Source organism: Ctenopharyngodon idella, chromosome 11 (genome assembly GCF_019924925.1).
Source record: "Ctenopharyngodon idella isolate HZGC_01 chromosome 11, HZGC01, whole genome shotgun sequence".
Taxonomy (NCBI): domain Eukaryota; kingdom Metazoa; phylum Chordata; class Actinopteri; order Cypriniformes; family Xenocyprididae; genus Ctenopharyngodon; species Ctenopharyngodon idella.
In genome coordinates this window covers 21726821-21739698 of record NC_067230.1, presented here as the reverse complement: position 1 = coordinate 21739698, position 12878 = coordinate 21726821, and the positions used below count along the sequence as shown (strand labels likewise).

The following is a 12878-nucleotide window of genomic DNA, read 5'->3' as shown; positions in this document are numbered from 1 at the left end:
AATGAAAGGCCAAAATGCATAAAAAGCTTTCCGTTTTAAGTTGAAAATGGTGTTGTGTAAATGGGCCCTAAATTACACAAAACATTACAAAGAGACAAAGAAAAATTGAAATAGTATTTTCTTGTAAAATGTGTTCCAATAATCTTTATCTGCAACTTTGAAAAATTAATTTTTACATTGTATATGCATGATGCCCTGTTTTTTACGAACAATATGCACAATAGGCATAAGGTGAAATGGAACAAATAATGCTGGTCTAATTAAAAAAATAGAAACAAACAAAAGGAGGAAAGCCCCAAGCATTCCTGGTTGTCCAACTGCATTCCCAGATAAGCTAAAAAACTTCAGTAAAGCGAGGGTGGCACTGACCAACAAGTCAAACTTTGGTGTGAATGTGCGTGAAATTGGCATCAGAAAAATATGCCATTATTCACTCCCCCCTAAAATCTCATATGGGGTTCGTATTTTAAATGCCCTGCTTCAGAGACTTTGTTGAATATTTTTCTTTCAGAAAGAGTCATGGCAGCTTTTCTACACTGTCTGTCAGCTCAGAATAGAGAATTACTGCTCCAACTCACATATTTCAGGGGGAACAAAAAGAACCAGAGGTGCAGTGAGAATAAAGGCAATTTCTCAAGGACAGTAAAACATTAAGACACATTGGCAAAAGCCCAAACACACGGGCCTATTCATATTTCCTATAGAAAGGGCTACATGAGCATAAGAAAACGATTGGTCAGATTTCTTATGCTGGTGCATGAACGTGGACTTGAAACCAGAAGGTCCTTGGTAATTGCAGTGTTTTCTGAAGCATTGTGGGCCTATGGGAATTGAGAAATCACTTCTGCTGAGAGCAGCACCCAGTCGCCTGGCTCCGAGAGGCAATAACTGGACCTTTTCAACCGTTCTGTGAAATGATGTATTCTCACGGTGACTTCAAATCATCCTGTCACGCTAGGCATAAGGACAGAGTTTAATAGGGCATCTCATATTTCTCCTAACTCAAAAGGGCCTGAACGTTCGGTTTTCTTCATTTCATACCATTCTGATATAGAAAATCCATGCCAATTACAAAGAATACGCAGCTTGTAATTTTCTGGAATGATAAAATCTATGTGCTGTAATGTCATTGGCTGATTCCTGCATGCCAGACAGTTTTCCAATGACTTAAAATTGAGTTTTGTGGCTTTTATTTTATGTCTGGTAGCATTGAGGCTATATGCAATTGTGTACTTGACAAAATTAACTTTTAGCAGATATACACAACCATTCAAAAGCAAGTTTTATTAAAACTAAATTAATACTTTTATTCAGCAAGGATGCATGAAATTGATCAAAAGCGACAGTCAAGACATTTATAAAGTTACAAAAGATTTCTTTTTTAAATAGACGCTGTTCTTTCGAACTCTATTCATCAAAGATTCCTGGAAAAAGTGCATCACTGTTTCCACAAAAATATTAAGCAGCACAACTGTTTTTAACATTGATCATAATAAAAAATGTTTCATGAGCACCAAATCAGCATATTAGAATGATTTCTGAAGGATCGTGTGATACTGAAGACTGGAGTAATGATGCCATCACAGGAATAAATCAATTGTAGTACTATTTCACAACATTACTGTTTTTACTGTATATTTGTGCCTTGGTGAGCATTAAAGTCTTCTTTCAAAAACATTGAAAAATCTTACCGACCCCAAACTTTTGAATGATATACGAAATTGAAATTTACAGTCTTTATTTTCTGGCAAAATAATCCAAAATATTATTTGGGCACAATGTTTTTTTCCAAACAAATGCTCTCTTAAATGAGACTAATACCACCTGACATCGACTAGCAATACAACTAATAAATACTAACAATAAATGGTTCACGGATGTGACGTAATCTAACAACTATTGGCTTCGAAAAACAGAGGTGAACCCTTTTAAACAAAGGAAAGCAAACTTCACCTGTCATGATGTCTTTAAATTTCTCTGTTTTTTTATGTTTTTAACAGTATATTCTCCCAGAAGACTACATGTGAATGCCCAAAACAGATCCATACAACAGAGGAAGTGCACATTCAAACCCATATGTCCCAACACAACTCTTTCTCATGTACTGATACAATCAAGAACACAGACTCTGTCAGGGGACGTGACACATCCTTGATCAAATTGTATTTTTCAGCTCTTTCAGCTGGAACAGGCATGACAATCTGTTCCCAGTCCTGCCCAACATGAATAAAAACACCCCAGCAAGAAGCAAGCTCACATTCAGTTCAATCTTTCGTAAACAGACCAAAAAACCCGGAGAGAGGAACCTACTCCACAACAGACTCTGACACTCCTGTAATATTTATCACAAATGAGAAATGTGATCGCACTAAACCTGTGATTGACATCCACTGACTCTCTCTGTGATTTCTTTTGTGTGAATTTGGGCTGTGCTGATGTTTCAAATGATGCTGTTGGAGTCTCCAAGCTCTCCTCCATCAGAGCCCTTTGGACAGACAACGCTGCCTCTATACGGCTTTGTGTGCTTCTTTGATGTTGGATGATTGATTACTCATGTCTGTGGACATACCACTGACATGCATCATTCAGCTAGTTGTGCTGTAAGCATGATAAAAACACGAATTTCTATGTTTTTTCCATGGAAACTAAGCTGCAACCATAGGTCATTATGATGTCACATTAGCTTATGACCACCTATATCTACATATCAATTAAATATTTAGGCCTCATACTCAGTATTCAGCAACATGGTAGGAGCACTGTTACCTACTGCAGATGTTAAAATAACATATATAAGATATGCTTTCCCAGTGGAAAGCAAAAGTTTGGGGTCGATAAGATTTTCGAAAGAAGTCTTTTATGCTTACCAAGGTTGCGTTTATTGCAACCATGGTCAAAAATACAGTAAAAACAGTAATACTGTGCAAAATTATTACAATTTAATATGTTCTATTTTAATGTATTTTAAAATGTAATTTGCTTATTTTGCTTTGAGCACATTCTTGTACTCAAAAACTTTGGCCGCAAAACACAAAATCATATGAATACATATATTCTGAATCTGAATCTCCAAGTTTTATGGACAGAAAAAACCAAACAGATAGATATCTTATTCATGTATGGATGAGTGTAAAAGCCAGTCATCAGCAGTTTTTCACTGGGCAGAATACAGACTCTGAGGTTGACAGGCAAGATTTAAATTAATGTGCATTTTAACACCATATCCACTGTACATGAGGATCACTGCCATTTATCCTAGAACAAACTCATATTTTCAAGTATGCTGAGAGCATACATTAGCCACAATGATCTGTTTGTTCTATTCCATATGTTTTGGACACAGAGGCCATTCATCTCAGAAATCAACAAATCTTTTGACGGCTCATAGACTCTGTTTCTCCACAAAACCTTTCTGGCATCAGCTCTTGGAAAAAGCAGCCAACGTGATTAAAATTAAGTATCCATCTTTTTTAGATTAAACTGGCCTGATTTGTTAAAAGCCAGTAACAGGAATTTGAATTCTAAAGTAATACATTATTAGTGGCGATGAGTTACATTGTGTTGTCATATGAGCATTTGAGGCATCACACCACTTTAGCAGTTTGTGCGTGTGCATTATATTTATAAATCTCTGGCAAAGAAATTCATCTTGACTTTATTAGACACTTTAAAAGACCAAATCAGTATGGAACTCAGCAAATCATAAACCAGATTTCTTCGGGTATAAACTGATGGTAAGTTAGAGGTGAAGCCCATAATTCGTTTTTTTTATACACGTACACACACTCGAACGCACAAGCTTGCAAAGTATGCTTCAATTGACTAGTACAGGTACATAGGCTTTCGACGCATGCGCAGTTTTGAGCAATCGCTCGCCACGAGTTACAACTAGGGATACACCAATACCGATACCAAGCTCATGTACTTGTACTCGTACTCGTAAAAATACCCCCGATACCAAAGACCGATTCCTCACGTGACGTAACTGAGAGAATTGTCCGTGCTGGCGTGCACAGATGCACCGACGGCAGCGGCAGAAACAATGTCAGCCTCAGGTGTGGAAATACTTCAAAATGAATAATGACAACCCACACATTGCGAACTGCATGCTTTCAATTACAATTCGTTATCGATTAGTGAAGGCGGGATAGGCGGGATCGCGCTGAATGACACAGACCAGAAGCGCTCTCGCGCGCGATCCCAGTTCTCTTAGACGATCAGTTCTCCTCGCGCCTGAATGGTCAAATGCACACATAGTTGTCAAAATATCCATCGTGTGGAGTATCTCACGTAAATACAGTCGGTTATGGCTTAAGTGGACCTAAACATTTGGGTGAAAACAGGATATGTGTCAGTCTCCATGGATTCAGTCTTAAAGGGACCGTAGCCTAATTAAATATTTGTCATTAATGTTAATAAAACAACAAAAGATGTTAAATAAATGTATACATGGTATATAAACCTACTGTATCTGAAAAACAAGTTTATTTAATTTGTATCTCTATAGTATTTGTTGAATAGTTTGTAATTTGCTTGTACATTTCTTTTTATATAACAACAATTATATATATTGGTAATTATCCCCTTTGAAGGTTATTGGACACTGAAATTTTTGTTCTTTAAGTTTGTGACAAGCACATAAAAATGTATTACTTTTTTCATTAGAGTAATAATAAAGAAGCTGTCCTACATTCATTAGTCTCACTGTGTTTGGAAAACTGCAACATCACAATATATATATATATATATATATATATATATATATATAGAAATTAATAAATGTATAGGTATCGGTATCGGCGAGTGGCAGAAAAAAAATATTGGTATTCGTACTCGGTCCTTAAAAAATGGTATTGGTGCATCCCTAGTTACAACCCATGTAAACATCTTTGTATTCTTTCATGCTAGAGTTGTACAAAGGGTAATTTCTAACCTCTTCGCACAATTTCTCATCTATGCAGGCCTCCATCGTCAATGCAGCTTCCATTTGTTCCGGTCTGTTCTCTTTATGCAGATTTTCTTTGACTACCTTGTGAATCGATGCCCCCAGGGCACGGTTGCCACCTTGTGGATAAACTAATTACTGCAAAAAAAATTGAATACGCATATGCGACTTGCTCATACAAAATATGTGCGGTTACTGCTGCGAGGACGAAATTCGCATCATGCGCACTGTATGCTGATGCTCGCGTATGCGTAAAAAGTGAACTATACTTAGTGCTTGAGACTCAAAGATAGGATTTTGAGAAAATATGTGAACATCTAAAAAAATGTTCCTTGTTTTTAATTTAAATTCAGGATGCTATTCTCATTGAAATCCTATTGAAAATTATGTTTAGCCTTGGGTAACAAGCTAAAAAGCATAAACAAGCTGAATATGGTACCATAGTGATGTTTCAAATGCAAATCAAGAGTGATATTTTGGTGGAGCAGGATAAAAGCCACTAAAGCGACATTTCCTTATGAGAGTGTGTTACAGGAACTAACAAATCTGAGTACAAACTTAAATGTAGACCCGACTTCCTGCAGTAAGTGTCAGCCTTAAGGGGAAAAATAAATCTCCAGAGCCCCGTCTTTATCATTATCTCTGTATGGCTCTGAGTCTCTTTAATTCTTAAATGCGAACAGAGCCTAGATGCATTTGAATGAGGGGAAGACAGGATCACAAATCACTGCATTACTGCTGGCAGTAAACATTCAGACGTAAAAGAGAATATCAACAAAGTGCTAAAGTTCCCACTAAAGCAAGACACCACATGCACATACAGACATATTAGCACTAGCACCTTTTCATCCTAAGCAAATAGGAGAGCAGTGTAGGTTGATTTTCACACATATTCCTGATTTCCTCCACAAATCCATCTTTTGATGATTTTGATTGCTAATAGTCTATTTAAACAGTGTATTCATGCAATACAATATTAATAGTCTATTTAATAGTGTATTCATGAAATTAACATTATTATGCTTGTTATGGAGCTTAATCTTAAAGCAAGAAAACACAGATGCTACAACTTTCAAAATAAAAACAGTTCACATATTCTAGGAATTACATCAAATACTCTCCTTTAATAACTGCCTTGGTTCAAGGAGAAACTGATCAATACAACTTCACGGCAGTCAGTCCATGATCCCTCAAATGCATATTTAACTCCCTCGTCCTTTAAAAAACTCCTATATAGCCATACCCTGGATTTTGCCTAGGCTTAATGGGACTAAATCATTTTTTCCATCTTTTTTTGGTCACAAAAAACATGTCCTCATTTGGTTCCAAATAACAAGTTTCCCATAGCACGATGCTTATCTCCATTGCAGACTTTCATGATCGGTGGGTGAGATGCATCACATAACACAAACAGTCTAGGCTGCTACCTTTGACTTTAAATTCAATGCACATGTTGGTAATGCCGGTATGTGCAAAACGATAAACCGCTTTTCTGCCAAACATATTATCAGTGCAGTATGCCTCCACTTTCCATGATTATCATACTCATGCAATGCAGAGAGGCAAACTGTTGAGAGCTCCAAGTGTTTCTATCCGGTGAGAGCTGCTTATTTTGAGCAATGGCCAACTGGAATCCTGCAAGATAACTAATTCGTCTCCTTATCTAACTAATTGTGCAATGTTGCCTTTTGGTTGAAGTATTCTGTCACAATGATCTGGGCTGACCCTTCCAGCCTAAGATTTAACTCTTTACTATTATCAGGGAATCCACTTGACTGAGAGGGTAAGCTTTACCAGCACTGTTTTAGGGCATCTTGTCTTGTCTTGGTCACAACAAAAATAGCAGTTCACTAATCTTACAGAGACAAGCTGTGTACTGACCGTGCCTAAACAATGAAAGCTATACAAGACAAAACGGTCTAATCTTGGCAGCCAAACAGTAACTAAACTATGAGAAATGATAACGGATTGAGTTATTCTATGCTATTCAAAAGGTTACATCTATCAGTGTTATGCAAACAACAGTTTTACATTTGGCAACAGAACGATCCATCATCCAAAACCTCTGGAACAAAACTGAAACCTCTCTATGGGTGAATCTCATAAAAACATGTCTAGGTCACATTTCACAGCAAAATCAATTCAAATAAATAATTTTACTTAAAGAAAATAAAGCCCATTATTAAGATTGTTTGCATTCTGTCATTGTTTTCATGACAATTCAGCCCATTTTCGGCTAAATTATCATTACCGTAATGCTTCCAGATGTTTTACTGTATCACAATAGTGATTCTGTTCAAGTTCTCATTATTATAATACCAACAAATGAGCACTTAAAGGCAATAAAAGAAATGTCATTATGTTAAAATATGTATACTTTACAATTAAATACCAATTTTTAAAATTTCTTCCTTTTAATTTTGCAGTGAAATATGACCTGGACATTCTTGTCAGGTTTTGTCATCCATATTCACTCATACACTGTATGGGATTTACTGTCCATAGTACAATATAGTATTTTCATAACAGTCCAAAAATATTACAGTCTAGCCTCGCCATCTGAACTTGATTCAGTGATTTCGTCACGTGATATTTAGTAGGCACTGGGAACGTATTGAGTTACGTTGGTGCCTCATTCAAAGGCCCAATTAAATATTTCAGTTCCAGTACAAGTCAAGATGAATTATGCAGACAAAACCTATAAACACCTTTTGGTTCAAAGTCACAAGCCATTTTCCAGTCAATGGTGTGTTTATAGCTAGTAATGTTTTTCGCTAATTGAAGCTTGGAGCGTGCTAAACGACACAAGGGTGTTAGGTGGTGTGTGAGTGAATATGATGACTGAGCGAGGAGGATGTTCCCAGCGGGTGCAGTGTTTGGCTTCGTGATCCAGACGGCCCCCCTGAGTTGAATATTTATGCTCCAGCTCACAGTTCCTAGGACTAGTGAGAGTCCTTACCATTTACATGTCGAAATCAAACGTGACAGCAAACAGTTTTCCTAAGCGCTGTGTGATACCAGAAATACTTTAATTGGTAACCTGCCATGTAATCTGTGAAAACAAGTCACCGTAGACATCTCAAGAGAGGCCCGTTTGTTTTGTCTTGTCGTACCGCGGGGTGCAAGGCCCGGTGTATTCCCCGGCAATGTATTACCATCATCTTTACACAGCTGTGATTGTCTATGGCAAGTTGCCAAGCACTCAAAACGAGAGTTTATGATACCAGGTGAATGTCAATTATAAATCACATTAACATTAATTATGCACTAAAACTCTTCAGCAAAACAGTTCAGCACTTGAAACACCGAATAAATGACAAGCAATTGCTTGTTAACTCACCCTCCTCCATCCTAGAATGAGTTCTCAGGGTGTTGTCTTCCTCTTCCTCCTCTTCTCTGGAGTTATACAGACTGTGGAACTGTTTGTTTGAAGGTGGGGTGGTTGGACTGAACTTAACTGGAGAGAACAACTGCCACTGATGTTTTCTCTCAAGCTCTGTGTTGTGCTCTCCCAAGGTTTGCACATGTTCTGCTCTAGGGTTTTGGTGCTCAAGGGGTTTTATGTGTTCAACACGATGTTGTTTGTGGTTTACAGAAGGTTCTCTGTGGTCCACTGAAAGCCTTTTGTGTTCTTCTTCAAGTTCTGCTTCTGATTTTCCATGTTCTGGTATGGTTTCAGTAGGGATGGTCACACTTTGCTTAACAGGATCTGGACTGCTCAGGATATGTTCATTCTGATTACCAAAGGCTGCTTGAATGCCATCAAGGCTAGTAGTTTCATTCAATACAGCTGCTTTTTCCTTGCTAGGCTCTCTTGTGATGGCTTCATCTTGTTTGGAGCGGTCTGTTTCCAAGGAATTGGGGAGAAGTGAATGAATTTGACTTGAATCTGATACACTGTCCCAAGCAGTTTGCAATGAAGTTGTGGTTTCCCAAAGTGGAGATATAGTTTGCTCAATATTCATTGGAGAGTCAGTAACAGTCTCGCTGTATGTGGTGTCTTCCTGTGAGGCGTATGTATCCCCATCAGTAGTTTCTGCAGGAGATTCAAACTGTTCATTATCTGTTAGGCCCTCTTGATTGGTGTTGTCTTTATAAAGACTAAAGCTCTGGATCTCTGTGGTATCTTTGTGTGTGGAGAATCCAACTCTGTTTGTAGTTTCCACAGGAAGGATGAAATGCTCTCGGTCTGCTTTATATTTCAGAGGGCTGAATAGCTCATTTTTTGGTTTGCCGTTATGAATGCTGACTCTCGTTCTGTCCGTACTGTCCTTATAGAAAGGAAACTGTGGCCTGTCTGTTGTCAGCTTATGAATACCAAACATCTCTCTCAGCTCTTGTTTGGCTCCCCTGTGCACACCCTGGCGGGGGGTAAAATTATCTGAACGAGATACCGAAATGATGGATGACTCCGTAGGAGCTGTAAAATCACGCAGAGATGGAGCTAAGGAATCAGTGGGTGGATAATCATAGTCTTCTTCACCCTCTTCCTTCTCATCTACATTTCTCATACGGAGCTTAAAAGGACGATTGCTATCACTGTGCAAGGGAAAGTGTTTGTTCAAGGGACTTCTAGAGCCTTGATAGTTAAAAATGTTTTGTATAGGGTCTCGGTTGCGTCTCTCTGGTGTACTTTCCTCAGTTGGTGTGGTTAGCATGGGTTTTGAAGCACGCCTTGGGTCACAGTTTGGAATTGGATAACACATTAGGTTCCCACCTCCATTTGGGCAGTGGCATACTTGGCAAGGGTCAATCTGGAATGTGTGTCCAGCTTCGTACTTCTGCTCCGAGTGAATGCATCCAACTCGCTCGCACTGAATGCACCCGTCCGCCGGTTCCGACAATTCTATGCAGTTAGCTGGAATTTCAGGGCATGGAATAAAATGGCAGCTGATCCGTCCACCTCCTTGCGGACAGGAGCATTCAGTACTCCCAAAGTCCACAAAGTACGACTCGCCTTCTGGAACCTTGCCGTTTCTGAAGCCAGCGCTGATGCAGTCGTAATATTGGTACCCCTCGCACATGCAGCCCGTTTGCACGCAGGTAGCGCAACATGCTCCGGTGTCCAAGACTTCTTCGATGCAGTTGTGCAATTCAGGGCAATCCACACCGGTGCAATCCCTTTGACAAAGGCAGCCACTAATACTCAGCAAAAACACCAAGTTCAAGAGGCCACGGGCCATTTTGACTTGGTACCTGATGTGTCAACAGCTGATAAATGTCTCCAGTACACGCCAACCTCTCCAGAGCCCAAACACTCAGCTCTCCTCTTGTGAATTGCAAGCAGTCAGAGAAACCTTGAACAAAGAGAGAAAGAGATGCAAGTTAGAAAGCACTCTGAAAATTTCCTGTGGAGTTCTTCCAGCCAGCCTAAAGTCAGTGTGTAAAAGCCAACATCTGGCTTCACAGTTGAGCTCACCCTTCTAAGACCATCCCACATTTTAAAATCACAGGGTTGTCCAAGCCTGATCTCATGAGCAAGTTTCCCCTTAATCATGAAGCACCAGTATTCAAGTTCATTACCATTATATGGCCGCCACACGAATGGTGTATTCAGCGACATTAGATTTTATAATATTCCATTTGATGGGATCTTAAAAGCTGCACCACACCATACAATTTCTCTATTATTTTTGATTGCTTTTTCTGATTTGTTTGACATTTATGGGACAACTGTGACTAGCTTCAGTTAGTGCAGGTCTATAATGAAGGAAGTCATACTGAACTCTCATTTGCAAATGGCAAAGCCAACTGAAAGGACTCAATTTGAGGCATTCAGTGCAGACACAAAGCCATTTTTGTAGTTGATGAGGTGTTTTGTGGGTTAAACATAGAGGGGATTTAAAATAATTCAGCAAAGCTGTGTTTTTCTGTAGTAGCGATGACTACAGCAGACTACAGCAGTACAAGACTTGTTTCTAACATTGTAAGCCATCTGAATTGCTTTCTCTTCAGCAGCTGAGAAACACATTCTGTTTACTTTGGAAAACCATTGGAGTCCCGAGGCCCTGAACGTTTAGATTTCATGGCAGATGAAAGGAACTGCTTTAATTGTTTCCAAAAAAACACGATTAACCGTAATATCTTAAAGTCTGGGCAAAGCATTTGTCTCTGCTACATGCCATTCGCAAAGTCTAGTCTACCATTTGATTTAAAACAACTGGTCTGTCTAATTATACAACCTGTATGAGTTAAAGAGTTCATCCAAAAAATAATGCTTTCCTTATTTACTCTGCCTCATGTCATTTTAAAATGTTTGACTTTCTTTCTTATGCGGAACACAAAAGTGAAATCCTGAAGAATGTTAATGAATGAGACTTTAAAAAGATGCAAATTCACCACAAAGAACAATAAAATTGGTTTGTACGCTACAGTATGCTATATTCCAAGTGTTGTGAAAGGAATATGGTAGCTTTATGTATGTAAAAGAGCAAAATTTGGTATCTGTTCTAGTGCTTTATTGTATTTATTAGAGAAGTAGAACTGTCTAATTCATGAATCAGTGATTTGGGTCTGATCTTTTTAAATCAATCCAATTCACAAAACCGATTTGAATGATTTGTCCACGAATCAGATTGATCCTGTTCTCAAGGTCAGCTCACTGAGACGGTGCAATGCTATGGTTAATAGTCATTGGATGTGAAGATTATTGAATACCTACTTAAATTAGGGTCTGTTTTTAACACAAATTGGGCATTAGTTGTGTGGGCATCTTTTTAGTCTTTAAAACTTCTATGCTCTACAGGAGAAAGATAGTCAGGTTTGGAACAACATGATGGTGAATACATGATGACAGAAATGTTATTTTTGGGTGAACTATCCCTTTAACAGTCAAAAGAAATAAAACGAAAACTATTCATTTAAATGATTTAGATATACGTGCAGCTGAAAGCATTAAAGCATCAATTTAAGCACATAAAAATGTAATGAGGTAAATCGAATTAAAAAAAAAAAAAAAACTACAAAGAAGACTGCATGTGTCTCCTTATAAAAATTACTATGGTAACCACAGTTTCCGCCAAAACACGATTAAAAAAGCGGTGACTAGACGCAACACTTTCATCAAAAGAAAACAAATGAAATGACAGGAATTTTCTGAATGTTTTAAAATCTACTTGAAGAAGACTCCATATTAAACTATTATTAGCCTATTTTATTTAGTAACAATACCTATCTGATATTCTGGTAATCTGTGATTACCATGGTAAAATATGGTAAGAGCTGTCAGTAACAAATGCAGACACTTCAAGCGCGCGCTCAAGCAACTATTTCAGTTTAACTTTTCATGTGCAAAAAAGGGTACAAACAATATAAACAAAAATCAATAAAAACAATGTGCAGCCAATTTTGTCGATAGTCTTCACAAACCTGCTATTGGAACATAAAACTTGTTTTTGGTTATTTTTCAGAGCATCGATTTTTTTTTTTTTTTTTTATCATACACGTGGGGAGCGCTCTTTTGTTGACGTTACTAAATAAACAAGCGTAAAAAAAAGTTTTACCTTGCTGGAGTCATGCTCGTCCGTGCGTCCATAGGTTAGAAGTTACAGCCAACTAACTTGCCTTTTCAAGCCTACACAGTGCAGCTTAGAGTGCGTTGAGAATTGTAAATGGGAGGGACAAAGTTGGAGACCTCCATACGGTGCCTACTTTCTGAAGCAGCCCATTCATACAGTACAACCTTAACATAAGAACATTCCTGCTGTTGGCATCTTAAGCATCAGACTATTAATGGTTAATCAGATGATAGTATTTAACTGTACCTTACATGATGGACTCCCAAAATGCAAAAAGATAAGCAAGTAAATAAATAATGTAAACACAAAAAAATTCCTACATACTTACATTAATAAATAATTAAAAATTTGGAAAAGTTTAACATTATACCTTGTCATTTTTAAAAAATATTATTTATATATATTTATATAGATCA

General features: G+C 37.9%; 1 protein-coding gene across 1 annotated transcript in view; it reads right to left on the bottom strand.

Moving 5' to 3' along the window:
- fbln2 (fibulin 2) overlaps positions 1–12656 on the bottom strand; it is a 55551-nt gene extending 42895 nt beyond the window's left edge. The window contains 2 exon segments of the mRNA XM_051913154.1: positions 8286–10242; positions 12448–12656. Coding sequence (XP_051769114.1) covers positions 8286–10128 — 1843 coding nt within the window. The 5' untranslated portion in view covers positions 10129–10242; positions 12448–12656.
- Between the last annotated feature and the right edge of the window lie 222 nt (positions 12657–12878).